The sequence below is a fragment of the Daphnia magna genome, linkage group LG1 (assembly GCF_020631705.1).
Source record: "Daphnia magna isolate NIES linkage group LG1, ASM2063170v1.1, whole genome shotgun sequence".
Taxonomy (NCBI): Eukaryota; Metazoa; Arthropoda; class Branchiopoda; order Diplostraca; family Daphniidae; genus Daphnia; species Daphnia magna.
The window spans coordinates 17,041,740-17,065,195 of NC_059182.1; the positions used below are offsets into that span (position 1 = coordinate 17,041,740).

The 23,456-nt window shown below is 38.1% G+C and overlaps 2 protein-coding genes and 2 long non-coding RNA genes across 18 annotated transcripts; 2 read left to right on the top strand and 2 right to left on the bottom strand.

The window, feature by feature from the left end:
* The first annotated feature begins 977 nt into the window (after positions 1-977).
* LOC116931187 (troponin T, skeletal muscle) lies at positions 978-11,595 on the top strand. 12 transcript variants are annotated; one of them, XM_032938776.2, is made up of 16 exons: positions 978-1,213; positions 1,437-1,474; positions 2,081-2,095; positions 2,825-2,830; positions 3,464-3,481; positions 4,935-4,995; positions 5,074-5,202; positions 5,272-5,436; positions 5,508-5,600; positions 5,675-5,789; positions 5,871-5,977; positions 6,662-6,732; positions 7,152-7,173; positions 7,372-7,452; positions 9,557-9,635; positions 10,827-11,595. In XM_032938776.2, exons 2-16 carry the CDS (start codon positions 1,452-1,454, stop codon positions 11,057-11,059), a joined length of 1,218 nt encoding a protein of 405 aa, XP_032794667.1. In that variant the 5' UTR covers positions 978-1,213; positions 1,437-1,451; the 3' UTR covers positions 11,060-11,595. The 12 variants fall into 12 exon arrangements, with proteins under 12 accessions (XP_032794667.1, XP_032794631.1, XP_032794621.1 ...); XM_032938740.2 differs by lacking the exon at positions 6,662-6,732 and adding an exon at positions 6,179-6,249 and having other exon boundaries at positions 981-1,213; XM_032938730.2 differs by lacking the exon at positions 9,557-9,635 and adding an exon at positions 10,240-10,321 and having other exon boundaries at positions 981-1,213.
* A 111-nt stretch (positions 11,596-11,706) lies between these two features.
* On the bottom strand, positions 11,707-15,343 carry LOC116931176 (glutamate receptor ionotropic, delta-2). 3 transcript variants are annotated; one of them, XM_045177856.1, is made up of 14 exons: positions 15,100-15,343; positions 14,826-14,941; positions 14,264-14,370; positions 13,890-14,128; positions 13,711-13,814; positions 13,564-13,645; positions 13,453-13,496; positions 13,276-13,390; positions 13,039-13,216; positions 12,886-12,952; positions 12,629-12,779; positions 12,443-12,565; positions 12,233-12,381; positions 11,707-12,179 (listed from the first exon to the last, which is right to left on the bottom strand). In XM_045177856.1, exons 4-14 carry the CDS (start codon positions 14,016-14,018, stop codon positions 11,912-11,914), a joined length of 1,410 nt encoding a protein of 469 aa, XP_045033791.1. In that variant the 5' UTR covers positions 14,019-14,128; positions 14,264-14,370; positions 14,826-14,941; positions 15,100-15,343; the 3' UTR covers positions 11,707-11,911. The 3 variants fall into 3 exon arrangements, with proteins under 3 accessions (XP_045033791.1, XP_045033787.1, XP_032794589.2); XM_045177852.1 differs by having other exon boundaries at positions 13,890-14,370; XM_032938698.2 differs by having other exon boundaries at positions 13,890-14,370; positions 14,826-15,343.
* Positions 15,344-17,826: 2,483 nt separating this feature from the next.
* LOC116931432 lies at positions 17,827-22,381 on the bottom strand. Of its 2 annotated transcripts, none has more exons than XR_004398975.2 (3): positions 21,897-22,381; positions 21,658-21,779; positions 17,827-19,265 (listed from the first exon to the last, which is right to left on the bottom strand). It is a non-coding gene; the product is annotated as an uncharacterized LOC116931432 (long non-coding RNA). The 2 variants fall into 2 exon arrangements; XR_006650379.1 differs by lacking the exon at positions 17,827-19,265 and adding an exon at positions 20,880-21,588 and having other exon boundaries at positions 21,897-22,376.
* LOC116931437 lies at positions 19,340-20,323 on the top strand. Its single transcript, XR_004398978.2, has 2 exons — positions 19,340-19,585; positions 20,031-20,323. It is a non-coding gene; the product is annotated as an uncharacterized LOC116931437 (long non-coding RNA).
* Positions 22,382-23,456: the final 1,075 nt, after the last annotated feature.

The following is a 23,456-nucleotide window of genomic DNA, read 5'->3' on the forward strand; positions in this document are numbered from 1 at the left end:
TATATATTTTAACTTCTATAATGCTGAGTACGTGAAAGAATCGGTATGCGTTTTGCTGATTTTTCGCTATCTTTTTGCAAAACTTGGTGGTTTTTAGCTTGAATCAATCCCAAAAATACGACATTTGTATCATTGCGATGTGTTTGAGAGCTATAGACAAATCAACCATTGGTTGCGCACTATTGAAATTGTCTTTTAGTTGATTGACTTGAACAAGCTTTGAAAAGTTGTTGAAACGAAAGAATGCGCATTTGAATTCCAGGAAATCAACTCGTTTACAAACGCCATCGGGTTGTAACTAAACCGTATCGTAACAGTAGCGTTGGCAATGGAAATACCTAAGATGGTCGTGTTTCCGTATTGGCCATATCATTTACGATGTTTGTATAAAGTCTACGCAAATAAAAATTAGAGAGAGAGAGAGGCACGGATGACTCATTCATATTATAAATTAGAGAACTCTCGAGTTATACGAGTAAAAAGTAAACATGACATCTATCCGTTAATCTATTCTTGGAATCGCTTTTGAAAAGCAGCAGAAACTTGCACGTCATCTTTCTTTTTTTCGAAAATGTCTTTTTTATTCAAATTACGGAAGTGTCCAGAAAACGTTAACGAAATTTCTCGTTTAGTCCCCGGATAGGAAAACAAAAAACAGAATAAAACAAAGGCAGAGTCTTGAGCGTTCGTTTTTCTCTCCCGCATGGAACGTATATATTAGGTGTAGGAGCCGGTTGGGGCTGATAGAATTTTATCCGTCCTGACTGAACACGAGAAAGAAAAAAGAAGGGAATATTTTTGCTTTTTCCTTTAGCCGTCTTTGCTGCTCACAACTAAAAATAGGTAGCCATCCCTTCCGCCCGGAACGAAGGAATAGCGCTTACACGGTGGGTTTTGGCCCAATAAACGGACTGCGCCAAGGAGCACAGCACCGTGTGTGGAGCGTAGAGCATATAGACGGCGTGCAGGTCGTGTGTTGACGTCAGCTCTAACCGTTCCAGCCGTACCTTACGCGGTGCCGCCAGTTTATTAGGAATCGAGAACGGTTTGTTCCAGTCGCTCTTTGCGTGGCAGCCCGAGTGGTTTCCAGTCGCGAACGGCTCGTTCCAGACTCCGGTGCTGCCTTTTTCGCTCAAGTCAACTCCACAGGCCTTTCGTGTCGCCCTCCCCCTCCCAACTGTTTCTTTTTTGATCGTTTAACGCCGAAGCTTTTGTGAGTACACCGACCCAAGTGAAAACAATTTTCGCATATCCTCCACCCCCGAAAATCACACGCAAATTTTTTTTTTTTTAACGGAAGTTTCTGCAACCGGAAGTGCGGATGCAGAAACACCGACTTCCTCCACTTTCAACTTGAAACTAACACACCTTTTGTATTTTATTTTTTTTTTAATTATCATCCACGGCTTCGGTTGATTCCCCTGATTGCGTCGCAGACAACTCTTTCAACCATGTCTGACGAAGAAGAGTACTCGTAAGTTTTGAATTTCTTGCCCTTTTTCTTTGATCGCTTTTCCCTCTAAAAAAAAAAGGGGGAAGTTGTTGCGAAGAATGTCTGTATTTTGGCGACCTGTACGGCGATGTGTGTTGTATTAGGGGATCAAAAGTTCTTTTGCCCATAGTCGGACATGAAGTCTTGTAGCCGCGTTCCAACAACTGCGCGTCGGCTATATTTAAACCGTGCTAAGCTTAGCAGCCGCAACCCAATTCTTTCCTATACTCATTCCCGTCTACACTCCCGCTAGCCACCCCCTCCTTCCCGAACCTCCACGTACGCAGTCCACCTTTCCCGTTGCCCGTCTTCGTTTGCCTTTGCGTTTATTTCCATACACCGAGGCGGGTTATCTAAGCAAATGGCTGCCCCGTTAGATGCCAACACCACCTTTTTAGTTGGACATACATCAAATTATTTCACAAGTCGTTAATACTATGCACGTAGGCTCTTTCTGTGTTAAGTTTGTACGTGTTTTTTTTTATTGTTTTTGTTTAGTATGTAGATGATGATTGTTTGTACGGTGATCTCATTTTCCTTTTCTTTCTTTTTTTTGTGTTTTTTTTTTCATGATGCCCGGACGAGCAGTGATGAGGAGGAGGTGTAAGTCATCATTTTTCTTCTTATCCATTTAATTTTAATTTATCTAAGGCGCCTTTTAAAAAAATCGGCTATCGCATACGTATACATTGTTGTGTTAGCAAAACACATTTTTCATGCTATAGTTCAGTCTGACTGTCAGTGACGATTCGACATATCAGGGTTTGGGTTGGAAGGGCGTGAGAAAAAGGGCAGAGGGCGGACGCGTTCAACTGGATCGACATTATGAAGCACCTTGTTTTATTTCGATAACACTTTTTTTTTTATTGTTTCAATTTCTCGCATTTGTTCAATTCAAATTCTGAATTTTCTTTTTCTCTTGGTCTATAACCTAACAGTTTCAAAATTTTTACTCACCGCTAAATTCATTTCTAAATGTGACGGCTATCGGATTTCAAGTTAAAACAATTTCAGTTCACTCTGGCAACAACCAAGGCTTGAAATGTCTTTCTTTGGGACTCACCTCAAATCATTTTGCAATGAAAATGCTATCCAGATCTTTCAACTGCTTCATTTTCTTTCCGATGATTCAATTACAAATTGCGACATTTATTTTTCAAATAACTACAGCACTAAACCGCGTTAACATGCCGATCTCGTTTTCACGCAGCACCACTTTTCTTTCTGCTTAATTACAAAGAAGCCTGATTGCCAAATAATGGATTTGAATGTTTTCTCCTCATTCTTTCTTTCTTTTCTGTTTGTCTTGTCCTTTCTTGTTTCTTTTTTCAGGTCCAAGTAAGCCGTCGTCTCTGTCTTTTTTCAGAACAACAACGTTACTGTATCGTTAAAAGATAATTCTATACCATATACCTTGTACAGTAGACTATTCAGTTAAAAATTTAAACAATTTATCTTAGAGCAAAAAAATTTATAATTAGTTAAATATGAACACCTTATTCTCCTGAACCCTCTTCTAAAATTGGCAAACATTTTCTTTTGGTTATCCGAAAGAGAAGAAGGATTACTGTACAAATTGCAGGGACTTCACGATTGATAGTTCCTCATCGTGTACGGACTTGAACTCCTCGATTGGATAGGCGTAATAATAGTCTAATTTGAATTAGAAAGGAAAATTCCAAATTACGAGTAACGATCTCTGTTGGAACTAATCATTTGTAAAATGAAATACTTTTCCACACTTGTCGTCAATCCAAAAGAGAATAATCCACCTGCATTATTAACTTGTATATCTGACTCGCAAATTGCGAACTATTTTTTATTTTATTTTTTTATTTTCTCTTATTTTTTTTCTGATTGGCTTTTTTCGTTTAAATTAATTATATTTTTATTCAATTTATTCCCTAAAAAAAAATTACTCAAAACAAAAACACAACAATACAAAAAAACAAAACAAACATCGCACGGCAGAAAGGAGCCCGAGAAGAAGTAAGTTGTTAAATCAGAAAAAAAAAAGCCATCACACAAACAGACACACATTCATACGTACACACCATAGAAACACGAGCCTAATGCACCGACACATTGCACCCCCCTTTTTCTGTTACAGAAAAGAGGAAAGAACTCACTAATGCAGCGCTTGGCTTACCGCTTTTTATTATTAAATGACGTACTACTTAATCGTGATTGTTTCACAGCAAAACCAGAAAAGATAAAAAGCTTTAAATGTTATGACTATTTTTACGTCCGAATCCTTTCCTATCCTTACCGCAATCTCCAACTGATAAGTCTACCGAATATCAGCATTTCAATATGGCGCGTTTAATATTTTTTCTCAAATTCATAATTTCTTTTCTTCTCTCTTATTATTCATTTTTTTTTTTTTAATTCCACTACTCCTACACTGCTTGTCCTTCCTTGATATCCTCCGTGATCACCCTGGGCCAATTTATGACTCTTGTGCGATGTAACTTGTGCTCATGTCCCGTTACATATCTATCCTGTCGGTTCGTACCTCAGGAAACCCCACAAAAAGGGGTAAGTTAATTCAAAGGGCTGCTCCCAAAAACAAATGAGTGAGCATGGCTGGTGTGGTGTAAACTTTGATTTTTTTTTTTTCTAATTTTATTTGGTTTTTGAATTTTCCCCCCCACACTTCGGTTTCTGGGTTACAAGAAGACAAATTTATACTGCAGGAGCGTTGTGCAATCCCGGTCTTCCGACGTTCCCTTGTTATTTGAATTTTTTTTGTTTTTCTGGGTTTGGTTTTATTTACGTCGATCCTCCCCTACCATTTCCTTCCTAATCGTCCAAACATCAACTCTTAAAAAAAAAAAAATTTATATCGGACAAATAATTTTGCATGAATCTTGGCTCCGGAAGCACTTTCCCGCTCCCTCTTCATTTTGTTTTTATTGTTATTATTATTATTATTTTTTAAAGTGTGCTGCTCTTTACGTTTGTCCGGGTTTCTGTTGGATTTGGGCTTATTGGCCATGTGTGGTCGTTTTAATTTTTAGAGCGTGTAGTTCTTGTAGTGATTTTTTTAGACCTTCCTACATTTTCGTCTTATTTCCTGTTTATTTTGATTTTTTTTTCGTTCCCAAAACGTCCCCGAGTGTTGTCTCACTTTGATATATACTCATGACCCCGTCAAAAAACGGATGTCCTTGTGTTATGAATGTGTGATTTGATGCGCGCTGAAGCCGAAACACATTAGAAAATCAAAATACCCACCCGCAGAATAGAAACAAACAAACAAAACACCTCGATCGAACGAGGCTGTCCAGTCTGTTTGTCTAGAGAACGACGTCACGTCGTTTTTAGAAAATTCCTAGATAAATAGTAAATTGACACATCACAAACACACTCGTAGAAAAAAAAAAAATTCAAATTCAAATTTTTCGTAGTAGATTATCTAATTTCCGTGCGTGTTTATCAGAGCTCCCACTGCAGCTGCTCATCATGAAGATGAAGGACCCCAAGGTGCTGATGTGCTCAAGGTATGCGCCTCCTTTTTACGTGGCTTTCTTCACATGAAATTTGTAATTGATCAACTTTGTTTCTTATTTAAATTTCAGCACCGTCAAGACCAGAAACGAGCTGAGTTGGAGATTCAGCTGAAGGAGTACATCGACGAATGGCGCAAGCAGCGCGTCAAGGAAGAGGAAGACCTCAAGCGTCTCAAGGAAAAGCAAGCCAAGCGCAAGGTACGGGGACGTGTTTGCCCTATGTTTCAATTCAGCGGATCTTGTCATGTTTTTCTTGAAATTGACCAGGTGTTGCGCGAGGAAGAAGACAAGAAATTGGCAATGATGAAGAAAGAAGAAGAAGATCGTCTCCGTCGATTGGTTGAGGAGAAGAAGCAAAGTGAATTGGAGGAGAAACGAAGACGATTGGCTGAGGTTGAACAGAAACGACAGGCTGCCGACAAAGTCTCTAAGGTAATTATAACTATTTATGTGATTAAATGATGGTTCAACAGAAAGGAACTCAATCTCGATGGTTTTTCTAGGACAAGGCTGCCATCAGCTCCAACTTCAAAGTCGTCAAGAAGGGAGCCGTCGATCCCTCCCAGGCCCAGGCATCCACCGGTGGTATGGACAAAGTGCGTAATCATCCATTGTTTTTCTATTTAAACATTGCTAACTGCTCCTTTATTTGTAAACAATGCGCGTTTAGTTCTCCAACGTCGAGTCAGCCCGTAACGATTTGCTGAAATCCAAAGAACAGCTTGAAGAGGAGAAGAAAATTTCCCTTTCTTTCCGTATCAAACCCCTGGACATCGATGGTCTTGGTGCGTTTTAATCAATCTAATTGTCCTATTTTATTTCCGTTTAAACATTCGATTTTCTTTGCTCGATTGCAATGTGATCAGGTACCGAGGGTCTTAAAAAGAAGGCCGCTGAACTCTGGCAACAAATCGTTACCCTAGAAACCGAGAAGTACGATCTTGAGGAGCGTTCCAAGCGTCAAGACTACGATGTAAGTTTTAAACGCTCTATGTTGTTCCTCAATTTTTTTTTTTGCAGTTGATTATTTAAATTTTGCGATTTTTTTTTTTGTGGTCCCTACTAGTGGGAAAAATAGTGTTTCTTGTTGGGGGGCGGTTCGGTATCGTTGTAATATTAGGTTACAATCATTGATGTGTTTTACTTTGATTTCGGATGTTCTATCCGAATCTAGTTGAAAGAATTGAAGGAAAGGCAGAGGCAGCAGAACAGGCAAAAAGCCCTGAAACTTGGATTGGACCCAGAGTAAGTTCCCCCGGGTCTGATTTTGCCGTGTAGTAATCGTAGTGTAGTTGGTGTTGTAGTTGCGAAAAAAGGCATTGAATGAGTCACTCGCCTACACCGCCGTTTTAATGTTTAAAAACAAAGTTGGTTTACACTGGCAAATAAATAGGACGTAGTGAATTGTCCTGTCCCTGTTAGTACCGTAGATAATATACATTAGGAAATGTACAGAGCACCTAATAGAATTATCTAAATAGAAGAGTTTTAGATATTGCTTGATGTACAGTACCATTTTTAGTCTAGTTCGTCCGGCGTTGTTTGGTAGTCTAATGAGTGATGACTAATTTTTCTTTCACCATTTTTTTTTTCAATTCATTTTTGTCGTCCATTCAAAATGGTGATGTAATTCACGCCTCTGCGTGCATCTTTATAGCTCAAAGAGCTGAAAGAGAGGCAAAAGCAGCAGCTTAGGCATAAAGCTCTTAAGAGGGGATTAGATCCTGAGTAAGTTTCGTCGCGTCCTTCTATCTCTCATTTGATTTCCTTTATAATAACGGACACATTTTATTATTTTCTTCGTGATCTGCTGGCTAAATAACTGATCAGCTTTTTGTTAACGTTCACGTTTTCCTATTTTTCTTGCGATTTGGTTTCGTTGAACTTTTTGTGATTCATAACTCATCGGGTTATTGTTGCAAATTGATCGTTTTCATCTGCGAGGTCGTCGAATTCTAAATAACTGCCTGTGGTTAATTCGGTTCGGTTTTCTTTTCTTGCTTTCCTCCCAATCGACTAATCCTTTATGCCGTGAACTTTACCCGCTTTACGTTGGCATGCTTTTTCGTTTTCCATATTTCTCTTGATTTTTCTGATAAATTAAAAATCGCGCAACAATCAACTAATTATTGTTTTTCTTTGAACAGGGCTTTAACTGGAAAGTACCCGGTAAGTGATGATTTTCCATTTGTAGTCAATTCTTTTACAATTCACTTTATTACTTAAAACTACGATAGATAAAAACGATTATGCTATTGAATAAGTATTAGCTTAAGTTAATGTATGATGCACAACAGTTGAAGCCGTTGTTTAATGATATTCGCTAATCCCGTCTTTAAACAAAAATCAACAACCATCGTGACACAGCCCAAAGTCAAGTTGGCATCCAAATTTGAGCGAAAGTTTGACCAGCGCACATTCGTCGACAAGAAAGGCCTTTTCGATGGCGTAAGTTTTCCGTGGATTTGCGACCGTCTCCTCCATTTTCCGCCCATCTCACAACTTCCCACGCCGCTCCTATTTTTATTTTTTTTTTTTTCAAACAAAAAGAGTCGAATCAATCCAAACGATCGTCATTTCTACTGTCAGCCGCCAATTCTGATTGTCATCTATCTTTCACTGCGGATATGCATCAGCTGATCTGACACACACGCCTTATAGCCACTTGCCAACGCGGCGACACACTGCTACAGCACGCGTCCGTTCTAATGCACACACACACACACACAACAAGAAAAAGCAAAACAAAAAAAAAGAATCTGCTGATTAATGTTGTTTTTCTTGACACTCAAAAATGCAAAACACGATCACGCGATCAACAACAACAAAAATTAAGTAGCAGCTGAAACTCAAACGAAAAACACATACACTTTTAATACGGTACGTGTAGTAACTGCATCGAAACAAAGCAAGTTGTCTGCAACTATCCTCTTTGATAAAAACGACCCCACCCTGACTTTTTTTTGTTCAATTTTTATATCCCACCCCGCCAAACTACATTTGCATTAAAACAAGTTTGCCAGACCAGAGAGCAAACTGGAACTCAAAAAAACTATCAGCCGATCGCTGCTGACCGATGTTAACGCAACCACCAATCAATCCACCCCCGTCCCTCCTTCTCCCGCCCATTCCCTCTCTCGGAATAGAAAAACATCCGCTCCTTCCTCCAATATTGGCAAAATGGATACGTTTAGACAGTGATCTTGACCAATCACAGCATTTGAACGCAACGCAGTGAGATATAAATCGCATGTTCTATATCGCTATTCCTCTACATCTAGTTACCAAAAAAAAAAAAAAGACTGAGCAGATTTTACAGTTCGAACCCAATTTTAGTCCCTCGATCTTAGGCAGCAGTTCCAAGATCCTTTTCATTTAAAAAAGGAAAAGAGAAAGAAACTCGGTTCCTTGGCGCTATACCTACTTAGCGATATTTATTTATGATTGAATTAAGTAAAGAAAGTAGTAGATTTATTGAATTACAATATTTGGGATTTGATTTTTGAACGTACCAAACTGCCCAATTCTGATCCCCCACTGTTTTTCCACCATCCATCGCTTGCTGCCCGGTATCTCGTTGAACCACACATCTCTAGCCCAAAATCGCACTGGCCTCGAAATTTGAGCGCCGTGTCGACCACAGGACTTATTCGGACAAGAAGGACCTCTTTGCCGGTGTAAGTAAACCCACCTTTCAATCCATCCATCCTCCATTAAAAAAAAACAAAAGCCATTTTCACTTAAAAGTTCATTTTTAAAAAATCTTGTCTTGTCCTTTTATTTTTCCTTTTTATTCAGTCTACGTTTACTTTTGTTTTGTCGCTTTTTTTGGATTTTTCTCAACGTTCGATCGTTGTTTTCCGAGGTTTTTATTGGCATTTTTTCTTTTCATTTGTGGCCGTTTTGGAGGTGTATCCCCACGTCTTCATTCAAAAAAAAAAAATTATTATTATTTACTTTTTTTCATTACCCACTTCCTGTTCGGATGATGTGTGCGGTCGCGTAATTCCTCCCATCACATTCCTCCCCACCGTGTTTTATTTTTTCCCCGGAATTTGCATGCGGTTTTGATTTGGCACGGTTTGGCATGGAATGTAAACTCACCCAAATACGAAAACGCTTTGATACGGTTTTATCCGTTTCTACTAGTGCTTTTGATTTCTCAACACTTCACATCACCATCAGCAATAATTGAATCATTGTTCATTAGCTTGATTTGATCTTTTTCCGTTTTCTTAATTTGTTTCGCTTTTTTCGTTTTTCTTCGTTTTAAAAAACGATCTTTGATCGAATTCGCGTCAGTGTTGACTGCTCTTTAAAAACAATCGTCATCTGTACCGTCCTTTGGACTGATTCGCTCTTTTACTGTTCATCGTTTCTTGCTGTCTTTTTTTTTTTTTATCTCTTTCTTATATTTAAATGTTTTACTTAATTTTTTTATGTGACATTTAAACAAATTTCATCGTCACACGTGGTCATCGACACCGTCACATCTGGCCGAATTGAATTTTGAACACAAATCAAACAAACAAAAAAAAATGTACACATAAAGGGATGGGACGTTATTACGAAGGACATCGATGAAAAGACCTGGTTGGAGAAGTACTCCGAGTATACATCTCGCCCCAAGAGTAAGTCTTTGACGTCTATTGCGTCATCGATAACGTGACTCGGCTATGGTATTCTGGACGGGGGAGCAAAAAGAGCCAAACACATCACACAGCACATTAAAAACAAACAAAATTTGTTGCTTCCACTTACGAAATTGTGCGGTTCTGCACATCTCACACGCTTTGCTTTGATTTCCAATTTTTTTTGGTTAAAACCCTTGGCATATTTGATTGATTTTTTTTTTTTAAAGAATCTTGAAATGGGCGTGGGGTGTGTCTCATAATTGAAGTAATGCAATTACGACTCTCCCTACAACTTATCAAAATGGTTAAGGTAAGCGACGGTGTCCCACAAAATCGATTCAATCGAGCACGTGTGACGAATTTTTATCATCTCACTGTAATTATTTCCACAGATTTTTTTTTTTATTATTTTCAGTCTTTATTTATCTTTAATTTATTCCTGTTGTCCGGCACGCGGTTCCTTCATAACCTGACCATTTTTCATCATCCCTATAAAAAAAAAAATCCATTATTTCCTTTTTAATGATCTAACTTTTGACACGAGGTCATCTCTAACCGTACGGATTTGGTGGGTATCCATCGGCTTCTTCTTTTTTTCTAGGGCTGGATTGCCACATACTCTGAAAGCGAAGAGAAAGCCTGGAAGGATAAATACGAGGCTTTCCAGACCCGCGAATACAAAGGTAAGTTTTCTCCATTTTTTCCCCTTTCCTTTGTACTCCCAGCTGTTTTCATTGGCTCGTGTTATAGTTGTGTATAATTGTCAGTCAGATTCACCTTGTAGCTTATAGCCGTGAATAGCAGAAGCTCTGCTATTGACAAGATGTCCAACTAGGTTTATACCAATGTGATTGACCGTAAGTATACAATGAAAATGAGTTGATGGAGACAAACAAAAGACTCTCTTTCCAACTCATCGTGTGCTGTGTTTGCCTGTGTTTCTTTAAAGCTAACAATTTGTAAAATCACGATGCAAAACACTTGACAAATGATTTAGAATTGAAGTTTGTTAGACGTTTAATTATTGAAGTTTCTGCGGTGGTGCAATGGAACACCCGGCAGAAGAGTGTTTTGTGTAGTTGCTGTTTTAATTCGAAGCTTGCTGGACAAAGAGAATTTTAAAGACAATTATCTCTGATAGTGTTGTCAAGTGAGGGATATTTACTAATAATTGATTTGAACCAACAGCCAAGCTCCCCAAATGGTTCGGTGAACGACCTGGCAAAAAGAAGGGCGAAACAGACAGCCCCGACGGAGAGGAAGCCGAAGCCAAGGACACTTTGGAAGATTTCATGGAAGCACATCCACCTGCTCCCGTCGTAGAAGAGGAAGAACCTGAAGAGGAGGAAGAGGAAGAAGAGGAGGAGGAAGAAGAAGAAGAAGAGGAAGAAGAGGAAGAGGAAGAAGAGGAAGAAGAATAGATCCTTCATGACTCTTTCGTACTTGTCTCTTTTACCCCTCTTTCGAACTGCTTCGTTTCGTATGTCAAATAATTCTGAAAAAACGGACTACCTTATCTCTGCCATTGTATCATTTATTGGTTTAACCTTTTTTCTTGAATTGGAAACTCTATCCCCACAATCTCCTCTTTTGTTTATTTTCTTTTTCCTTTTTTTTTTGTTGGATAATTTTTTTTTCTGAATGGAGCCATTCTGATCGAAACGAGAGAATCCACCAACTTCTATGCGAGCAAAATATCAGCAACAACTCGAAACGCATAGTCGTCTCTTCTCTGGTCATCTTATAAGCCTATCCTACACTTTCTCTTATTTTTCTTTATCCTGGTGTAACTATTGTTATTCTATAGTTGTCTTTTCTTCTCTATCCTTTCGCCTTCACCTTTGATTTTCTCCTTGTTCTAGGCTTGATTACGGTTGAGTTCACTGTGTGTTGCATATTATATCTATCTTACCAGACAAGTTGTACGTTATACCGACATACACATGGCTACCACTTATCAACTGCATTATTTGTACCTCTTTTGAAACTGCAATTCGTTGATCCATTTGTAGAAGATAGTTTCAACTGGAATGCTGTTTACAATTGAGGTAAGACAAATGACATCACGTTAAAAAGTACTAGTTCATTTTAACGCTAATTCACATTGTTTGACACCACAATTTGTGTATCACAGGACTTGCATGTAATAACAAAGAAACGATGCAGTAGGAAAACAAACATTGATGTGTGTTCTACATTGGGCCGTGGGTGACCCAAACTAATGACGCATACTAGGACAGGTATTTCGTCTTTGATATTACAAACGGTAAGTTTTACTTAGGCAATTTTCCTCTGCTAGATTTCAGAAGCTTCAGAGGCTGTCGTCGTTGAAGATGAAAGTAAATGACTTCTATCATGAAACTGGACAACGCGAAACCAATTCCAGTACCCAGAATGAAGAAAGCACTTGTCAAATCAACGAGCTTTATGGCTTTCTGACGTGCAGAATCTTTGTTTTTGACCAGGCACTTGTCGACCGATAACTGAAGGTTGTTTTTCAACCAGTAGTTCATTAGACCTGTTTCCCATAGGTACTGCAGCCTAAACAATTGAATAGATTATGATCGTGCATCTGAGCAAACACATTGCAATACTTCTCGCTGAACAGCTGATTGAATTTATTGCCTTTCTCCAAGCCAAAAGTATAGGGCTCTGTGATTGGGATACGTTCGGTGACATGGAATCGACATTCACCTGTTCTCTTCAAATCAATGTTGATCAAGTAAGACATGTATGATTCCACCTGTAAGAGCATAATATAGAAACTGTTTCTTAATAGGGAAAACTGAGCTGTTAAAACAAACCGTCGCGAAAGCATATTTCAACGAAAATATATTGTGCAAGCCCTTTTCGGGAGTCAGGTAAATACTATCTGGATTTCGGCGCATTGCATTTCCTATGGCCTTTAACGTAGTAGAATTAGCGTTCTGTTTAACAACATTATGTTTAGCTGTGGTACTATAGCCTATTTCCATCTAGGTAATACTTACTAGCATAGTTTCAGCCATGACAGAGTTGGCACTGGCCGTCATCGTCAGCTCTTGACTGGCAGCTAAATCTTCCAAAGAATTTATTGTAGCCTTAAATTTAGTCAGAGTCAACGAAGACATAAGAGTGCCGGAGTAGCAATTTACTAGCACCCTGGATAACAAAGTATTTCCATTATTATCTCTGGGTTACCTTCAGGCCTCTTACGGAGATCACGTGTATGTAGGAACAAAATTGTTTCGAAAAAAATTAGACTTACGTAGCGGCCAATAACCACACTCCAGCTAGAATGCGAAATGAATTCTGAGGGGCGTTCATGCCTTGACCTACGACGTTTATTTCAAAAGAGAAAAAACGTTCAATTTCTCCACATTATCGGGTATGAAACTATATGCACTTCATGTAGATATACCTTGATTTGTACATGTAGACGCGATGTACATGGCATAGTTACCAATTTTGATACTTAGTTTATCCCAAGCGCCGTGAGCGTAATCGGTTGGCATAGGATTCCAACGTGAATAGCACCATGCAGAAATGGTGAACGCCACGAGAACGGAAATGAGGCTTATAAACAGACATCCCCATACCTATGGCAATTAAGAATTAAAGGTAGATAGTCTAGACATCTTTTTAAACAGTCACTTACTGGATATTGAAAAGGTCTCACAGGGCCAAAAAGACGGCTTTCCTCACCGGGTTTAGGAACCATAAACTTGTAAGATTCAATAGCTACGGGATACGAGAATTCCATGTATTGTGCCCTGGAATTTGATACTTACAAATCAGTTTCATTTCTAACGGAAAATTCTCAAGACATTTAGACCTTTCCAACGTTGGGACAATGCAGAGGGTTGAAATGTCGACTTCCTAATTGTCAAAGTATCTTGAGATTAAGCAACCATACTACTTGTATGTTTTCTCATTTTCAATTTACCTTCTTAATGAGCTGGTTGAGGCCAGCTTGGACTGAACCTAATTTTGCACTTTCAGCACTGTCTACAGGGAAAAAAGTGTACCTATGACAAAACAGACCCGCATAATCACAAGTTACATAAATTTTTTTATGTCTTTTTTGTCTTACGTAAAATTAAATTTCTCTGCCATCCAGTAGATTATGTTAGGCGTGCTTCCGACATAACTGAAGGTCCCATTGGCTCCCTGGGTCAAAATCTGATAGGGAGGAAACTGCAAATAACTTAACTTAGTTATATGATCCAATAAAACTATATTCTTAATTTCCTGAGACAATGTTTAACTCACATGGTGGGCAGACACCCGAAAGTAGGCGCCATTCAACCCATTGTGAATTGGCGAGAATGACAATGACGGATGAAACAGCATGAAAATGGTAATTATCTTCCATTGCATTCCCATCAGATGTTTAAACATTTTGAAAACTTGACGGTGTTTGCTCCTGCGCTACACGTCGAGTGTTCTCTTTAACGTAGGGCCCATCACTTTTATCAGTTCTGCCGTCAAAGAGAGAAGAGTAGCGACAGCTTGAACAAAATGTTGGATAAAGAACAATAGAATCAGTAAACGATGGAGAGTTATAGGATTGCCCGCATTCCCATGGCTAGAAAATGCTTGACGTATTGTAAATTATAAAACATTTTATATAGTCTCTATTGTACTTTGTTGCATGCTCTAAACAGATGTTGACTTTTCTCTTGAGGGTGAATTCCTGATGAAGTTATAGAAAGAACAGAACAAGCTCAACCAATAAACTTTGGAGTTTTCACTGGAAATATAAATTCATATTTTAAACAATCGCTTGCGATGATCCTGTTTCAATACTTCTGCATTATTTGTGCTTGAGAATGTGGACAAATGTACATCACTATTCATTCTGTTTTCTTTAAACAATTATAAAAAGTCAAAGAAGAATTCTTTAAAGTAATTACTGTGATCGTAAATCTTTATCAACTACACCGGAAAGCTTATCGTAAAATTGGCTGTAAGAATCATGCCTTCGAACACCAGAGTTCAAGAAGATACGATAACTTTAACACGCAATATCACACGGCAACGTCACAAGGATGAAAAGGACGAAACGAACCGTGTCTCAAACTTCGTACATTATTCACATTTTATTCTTTACGTTGCGGGAACTTTTTTTTTTTTGCTCAGATTATGAATACTACATGAAACAGGACGAGGAACAGTAGAATAGCGAATCACATAGGAAAACATTACCTGAAACCAACGTTTTGTTCATGATGAGGGATCTGTTGTAGTTCTCCCGGTAGGAAAGCTGTCTGGATGACTAGACACATGTCTGTTGCTCTGTTCATACAGTGGACAGTACAATTCTAAAATATGTATAAATGAAAATCTAACCAGATGACGAGATATTTTAAACATCAATATGAAAGCTCAGTCTGAAAGGAAAGTGTTGAACACACTACATAGTATGAAGTAAAAACAATGGGGTAAGAATATTTCAAAGTAAAGATGGAAACTAATTTACCTTGTCAGCAAGCAATCCTTCCTAGCATGTATGTTGTGTAAACTACAGCTTATGATAATGGGGCATTTTATGCTCCTATTTGGCCATAGCTTAATCCCGACATTTCCCACGGTCCGTACTTAAAACCCGAACAGTCCTTACCTCATATAGGGAAGCCATGCCATATTCAAGTAACTAGAACTTGGTAATTACCATGGTAACTAAGGTAGGCTATGGGTAAAATCCATACAAGAAGGATACCGTCTCCTGTTAAGGAGCCGGTAATGTTCAGTTAAATTGAAATTCGAGAAAACTGGGTTTCTCGCTAGATGGTACTATGGTCTAAGATGTCTGGTGGACAAATTTTGAACTATTTTCATGGTGATCTATTTCTGCTGCATGATCACGAAGAATGGATGGTGTGTGTGTGTGTGGATTATGGTCCCTATTCTTTGTGTTTTCGAAGGATTATTTAGCTAAAATCTAATGGTATGTTATTAGTTTTCAGTATATCCATTTCTGTGTATTGAAATGGAAAGTTTTCCAACTGATTGTGTTTTGTGTAACAGAGTTGGAGGAAAATCAATGCCACATATTCTGTAGACTGGAATACCTCCAGTGGCTTCGAGTACTATCACAGACTACGAAGTAAAGACTACGATCGGGGATAGGGCTGAGAGGAATGATCAAAGCTATGCTCGTCCTATGCCGTATGGTGGCGCGTCGAACGAACTTTCTGAAAGCCATTATTTTTCGTCGTTTGCCTACTGATTTGGGTCTTCACACACCGTAAACTTGTAAGTAAACCATTAACCTTTCAATGTTGTATTTTTTTGTAGATATAGCTTAGATATTCCCCTTGTTGTGTGAATTTTTTTAAATTTCTATCTGATCTCTAGTCATGATCTATAAATTCCTTTATTACACCCCCTTTTTCCCCCTTTTTCCCCCACCCCCTTTTTCAAAAGAAAGATAGAGGGGGTGGGGGAAAAAGGGGGAAAAGGGGGAAAAAGGTGGTTTAATAAAGGAATTTATAGATCATGACTAGAGATCAGATAGAAATTTAAAAAAATTCACACAACAAGGGGAATATCTAAGCTATATCTACAAAAAAATACAACATTGAAAGGTTAATGGTTTACTTACAAGTTTACGGTGTGTGAAGACCCAAATCAGTAGGCAAACGACGAAAAATAATGGCTTTCAGAAAGTTCGTTCGACGCGCCACCATACGGCATAGGACGAGCATAGCTTCAAGGGGTTTATAGCCGTTCGTAGTCTTTACTTCGTAGTCTGTGGTACTATTTGTAACCACAGATGACTGTTACAGTTTTTTTATATATACATTTGACAACTGCAAAGTGTCCCTCTTCTTTATGGTGCTAGCGATCAACATCATCATTTCAGCATCCAATTTGACTCATCTCCAGTTAGCCAGCTATTGGGTTATTAGGCCTACATCACCCCATGTGAGTTACTTAGTTGCCCAGTATTGCTTTGCTGTGATAGTAATGACATATTGTAGGATAGGAAAATGTTCATCTATGTATTGCTGTGAAATTGCGGTTCCTACACTTTGTCCAGTCTTTACCATACATAGACTTAATATCTAAGTTGAACTGCCTTTTCTTGGTTCTCGTTATATCAGCAGTATCCAAAGCCCATCTAATAATATTTCGTCTCTTTTTCAGTATTTTAAACTCTTCAACTCTGCACTTTCTTCGGTTCGTCATCGCTTCGCCAGGTCTTCACATCGTTTCCGTTTCGCTGCCAGTTTCTCCGTCGTCTTTGTCTTTTCCATCATCTCATCGCCGTCTTTGTCATCGTCTCATCGCCGTCTTTGTCATCGTCTCATCGCCGTCTTTGTCATCGTCTCATCGCCGCCCTCACCTTCGCCATCGTCAAATCGCCGCCTTCGCCTTCGCCATCTTCTCATCGCCGTTTTTGTCTTCGTCGTATCTCCGTCCTTCGCAACGATGGAACAATCAGATCCAGAAAAGAAAAAAAACTGGCGATCGAGCGTGACCTCACCGTGGAACTTCTCGGGTATTGTTTTGTTTTGTTTTGTATTGTTGTATTGTGTATTATATAGTTAACCCGTTGGCTGCCACCCCATTTGCTCCCATTTTTTTTTAGCTGTAGGGACTGAGTGCACTGCTCTGCCCCATGGCCATGGGGTAGGGCAGTGCTCCGCCGCAAGGCGGTTAGGCAATGCACCAGTAGGGAATTCTCTCTGTTCGATGCGGTGATGGTTTCCTGAGGGTGTGCATTCCCTGTAAAGGTTTCCATCGCCGTGTCAGCCCGGACTTGTCTTCAGACAAGTCCCCCTTGGTCAGCGATCCTTCAGACGCGAGACGTAGCTACTGTAGTTTAAGCAACCTACGGGTTGCATGGCCTGGCAGCCAACGGGTTAACTAGTTTGTCGTATGTGTTTGTATTTATATTTGTAATTATATATGTATTGTGTTGTATGTAAAATAGTGGTGGAATTGTGGGTGGAGGAGGGACAATAAAACAATTCTTTCGTTAACTCTTCGATTTATTATTTATTTTATACGCTTAACAAGTTATGAAGACTTATACAAATTACTCGCAGCAATAATGGCTGATTGTTCTTTTAACCATTATAAGCAAATGAGTGCATTTTAACACAAAATTTTAATAAACTCTCATTCATAACCAGAAAAAAAAGAAAGAAAAACCAGCACTTTCTAAACATTATATGGCAAAATCAACTGCTTCCTTTGTAAAAAAAAAAAAAATCCGCAAATTAACTGTTGCACGAATAACTATTTAGGTGTTGCAAAAGGAATTTCCCCGTCGGTTGCATTGAAATGGATTCACAAAATACCAGCAGTTCCCAACAGATGAATTTATTTTGCATTGTCAATATTATTGTCTCAGGAATTTTGTACAAGCGGGACAAATTTCACTTGTTTACAGCAGCTGCCAGTAACGCCACTAAGACTGGAAACGGAATGATGCAACATCTAATATCGACGACTTTCTTAAAAGTAGTTTCTGCGGAGTGGAATCCAAGTCAACAAGTAAGGGGGAGGGGGGGGGAATTTATAAAATAAGAGAAATGTTTCGCCTCGATTTCGTAAATACTTGATCTACTATTTACTTTTTAGAATAATCAGGCCGGATGGGCATAACTGAAGATCCGTACAGTTGATTAACACAAATTATATCTTTTCTTATTACCTTCACCAACTTGCTGTATCTTTGATCAAGTTACAAGAAATTGGATATAGATCAAAGGGGATACAATTAACTCTCATCCTAGACATTACGTAAATGCAGAAAATTGGTAACAGGAAATAACCTCAGGTGTTCAATGTAAGCAAAGGCAGAAGTCCTACGGCAACTCGTTAACACACATCCATCTGACAGCAAAATTATTAATGAATACTAAGATCATTCTGCTATTAAAGATTTCTGGTACAATTAAATTTTTATAAAATATCTGGTTCTACAAGATAGTGCTCCAGTAATGTGAAGCAATTTCCTGAAACTTGTTTGAGCATCCATTGAGAGATTAAAAAATTTTACCAGAAACATCTAATGTATAACAAGTTAGGAAAATTTATCCAAAAATTGAATCATCAACAATCAAGTAATTTTGACGCCAATAGTCCACATACAAGTAGAAAGAGCCCTAAAACAAACAGTATTGAAAGGAAATCATGATTAGCTGTTTCTGGTGTTCATCCTATTTTAAGGATTGCCTATGATAAGACAAGAAACAGATTGAGGATCAGTACAGCAACAAAAGATTTATGCAGTACAGAAATCACAATGGAAAATGACCTGTTTTAATTGATAATTAATGTAGTATGTTATAAATTAGCGCTAGGAAAACCTATTTAATCACGTGCAGAACATGACATTTGATGATTCAGTTGGTTCAACGTGGCAGACCTGGTGGTTTATCTACGTTTTTGAAGCTCACGGGCATAAATTAGTGTGATTACAGAAAAAAAGAAAAGATATATTTTTAAAATGCGTAAATGAACTTCTGGAACATAAGGAAACCCATGTGATTAAAATCTTGATTAAAATCTATAAAAATCTTACAACACTACCTTCTTTACCTTCTTTTAACGTCCTGCGTCAGAAAATGTTCACTTGTATACGGCTAGATGCAGCGGCGCCCTCTGGTGTAACACTGTTGCCAACGCCACCTAGTGAACAAATGGTAACGTCAAACTAAGGCGTTTCGAGAACTAATACCTTTCATTAGGCTTAATAAATGTAATAGACTCCTGTAGTCAACCTGGTGAAAGTTACAAGGTATAATAGAAAAAGTAGGAAAATTGCAAAAGAGAATAATGTACTAGTAAACATGAAAGGTTTGCTAAGAGTAGGGCTTGAGAGGGTTCCCCAATAGTCCGCAACGAACGCCACAACTAATGTGGCCTCTACTTTGCTGCTGTTTGTTGGTGATTATTTCCAGCAAAAAAAAAAATGAATGGTGCTTCCTGGGGTGCTGAAAATTTAGGAGGTAATTTTTCGTTCCGTAATCGACAATTTACCTCAGTAATTAAGCCCGACTTTTTGTACAAAGTGGCCCTATTGTTTTCGTATATTTAAAAAACAGCCGAATTAATGAGAAAACTATTGAATTAATCGAAATCAGCAAGAGTCGTTTTTTTGCAAATTTTGACGAAATTGGGAAGGCTATATATATATATACCCTTCCCACTTTTTCATTTTTGGCCAAATTTTAGATTTTGCTTAAAATACGTGACTTCGATTCAGAATTGAACGGTAATCACAGAAATCAAGTTTAGTTTTTAATTGGCCTTACAGTTTTTTAATTAAACGTAAAAAACAAAGGCTATTGGTTCCTTCGCGAACACGGAATGCCGTTGAGTTTTAAGGGCAACAAAATTTAAGATTTAAAAACACATCAGTCAACAACTAAACAAAATTCTTCATCTCAACAGATCGAGCTGGGTGTTACTAAACTATGGAATTGGAACTTCCAAAATGGAAGTATAAAATCTGGAATTCGACCGAAAACTATGGAATACGCTAGGTGGCGCTGGCTGTCCGAAAGTCTGGAAATCAGAACCTAAACTCTGGAAGATCAACCGAAAACTATGGAATACGTTACGGGAGTAGGTGGCGCTACAAATCTTGAAATCCCGGAACAACATATCCTAAAGTATGGAAGTAGAGTCGGGAAAATATGGAAATTAAAAATTAAACTACAAATACAAAGAAGTGAAAAACGATATAAATTCTTGACTGTTTATTGTTTTTTTTTCTGATTTAACACATTGCATTTATTTATCTTATGACAACTCAGACCAAAAAGTAAAATACGGTTAAATAAAAATGAAGCAAATTGGTCAAAATTCACAATTCTTATTGCGCAATTAGGAAATATTTTTCACAATTTAATACGGATAGCATTGAAATAACAATGAAAAATCGTGAAGTGGCAACCACACCACACACCGCACATGAAAATCACAAACGAGAAAGCAATTTTTAAAATGTTACGCACAATGCACTATAAAGAAATTATTTGTTTGCAATTTTTTAAACCACAGATTAAAATCACGAAGAGTTCCCGAATGGCTGAATCACAAATCCAAATAGCACGATGTCCCATAAACAAGCATGTATTCAAAAGAACTGCATACAATATCTCAGCCTCCGTGTGTTTCACCGATTCCCCCTTCTCTCTAAATATGTCTCTAGGGAAAAACCGTCATACCACCCACCCACCCCCAAATTTACAAGTGTGATTTACTGATTTAAGAAAATAAAACCGTTCATAATTGAAATGGAAGGATTCATTGGTTTATTCAGCATTACTTTTATTTTACAAACGAGTAACAGCAAAATATTTAAATCTGAAATACATGCAAAAAGGAAAATAAATATGCAGGGCTAATAAAAATAGTCGGTAAGTTAATTCAAATATGAAATGTTCTAACTGCTAACAGATAAAATTCCACTAGACTTTTAATTTGAGAATTTTTGAATTCCATTTAATATTTTGGAAGTTAAATTCCATATTTTAGACGGCAGACATAACACTAAAATCTGGAAAGTCGGCATTTGAATTCCATAGTTTTCGGTCGAATTCCAGATTTTATACTTCCATTTTGGAAGTTCCAATTCCATAGTTTAGTAACACCCGATAGAGCTCACACTGTGGGATGGACAAGCAACACCCATCCAGGACAACTCTACAACTATAAAACTCCTTGAAGCTGATGTTTCATTTTTTGGAGGAGCCATTAGCATCAATTTTGTACAGAATCACTAAAAGAACACTTATTTTCATTCCTATCAATGGTGCAAAATGGGAAATTCTCTGCAGGTGCTGCACTTTGAAGAGGGCAAGCACATTGGGAAACTTATTAATAATTGTTAATTTATATGTGAGATTTAGCAAAGATCCTATCACTGATATGGCCCTAGCATTTGACAGATGTGTTGAATGGAAATACTCTTAAATCCTGGTAATATGAGCTGACAAGTTAACTGCTAAAGGTTTACATTGGTTAACATACATTCATAAATTCTATAAAATATAGATTTAAAAATCCTCATTACCTTCACAAAATCAATTGTAGATAGCAAGTTTTGTTCCCTAAAATATGACATGCAGGACAGCTCAAATACACATGATGTTGATCCAGCCAATTGCAGTGCAGGGCAGTGCAGAATCCAGCAATCTTGTTCATACAATTCACAAAAATTATCTTAGTTCCAGTTTCAATTCTCAAGCACTAAACCTTATAAAACCAAATCTATCAAAGACATTTCTTGTTCGTTTTAATTTCCCAACTTACTTTGTAAGCAATGGCCATCTAACAACCGTTCTGTATAAACCACCCGTCTTCCAAATAACTTGTAACCAAAGCGGTTCTTGTTACTAAGTGTCTTTCGGCCGTAGGCCGACCACTACTACTACTACTAGTAGTAGTACTAACATGATCTATAAACCAGTTTATAGATCATGATAGATGGTAGTAAGACCGCTTTTGTAACAGACAACTTTGCAATAAGTAGGATGCCTTTGCAATAAAGAAGTTTGGCAATAAACGATGCCAAACTGAGACAAATATATTTTTGATATATCTATCTTACAAGTACAATTTTCTATTTTGGTGAACAAACTTAGACTGCTAGGTGGTTTGCTTAGTCTATTCTGACAAAAAGCGAAAAATTCCCAAAATCGATCAATTAATAGAAGACGTTATAATATCTGACCAAACTGAAATGTTGTTTTAGGGTCACTGAAGCAAAAAAAAAAAATAGAACATTTTTCGTGGTGACCAAACGTAAGACAATAGTAATAAATTATGTTTTCCTACTTTTAACAGTAGTTTCCAGTAAGTCATGCATCTGCAGAAAAACTTTTTCTTAAAACTGAAGAAGAACACACTCTGTTTTGTTTTTTTTTTTTTTTGGCACGATGTTTTTTGGCACGATGTGAGGTTCGAGGCAGAGTAATAGAATACTGGTGTAGCCACGGCCATGTTAACTCCCCCTCTCGGATTTTTTCCCAAAAGTTGTTGCCAATTTCGCGTATCGATTGTGAGAAAAAGAGGCAAGATATCGATTTAAGTGTCCCATAACCGTAACTTCCACCTATGAATTGAGTTTTAAGGGTTGTTATTGTTATAACAACCCATATGTTTTTACATACATTTTTTCACACTAATGAATTAAGCCACTTGTGTTTACTTTCTGAAGTACAGACGACGAAAATGAGCGAAAACATAGCGAAAATGTAATACATCACAAGTTCACAACACAGCCGCTGTGGCGCTTTCGTTATAGGACAGAAAGACTTTCAGGCCAAAAAGGCAATGGGAGGGCCCGCCATAAGCGTGGCTACACCAGCATTCTATTACTCTGCCTCTGGTGTGAACGCGCCTTAAACGGCAGAATTAAGTCGGATACAACCACAATTGTCTTGTGGGCGTTGTCGGACGTCATGAATAATTCTAAATTAGTTTATAAACATAATTGTTAAACAAACTATAAATATAACGAAATGTATGCGAAAAATAGTTTCAAATCTAATGGCGCATGTAGAATGTCTGAAAAAATGATACTTTTCCAAATAGCTGGAACTATTGGTCCAAACATAGTTCTGTTAGTGATCTTGTGTCTGAATGAATGCATTTGAATCAAATCGACTGCGAATAACTGCATCAAAAATGCTAACCACATTCCGCCAACGCATAAGATGGCTGTTAGGCCTAGAAGAATTGGCTCTGCCTATGACCTATTCGGCGGAGCAACTAGCTGAAATGGCGCGAGCTAAACGCGAGCTAACCGGCACGAGCCAGCAACCAACATCGGACAATGAGGGCGAATTATACTGTTAAGAAATGAGGGGA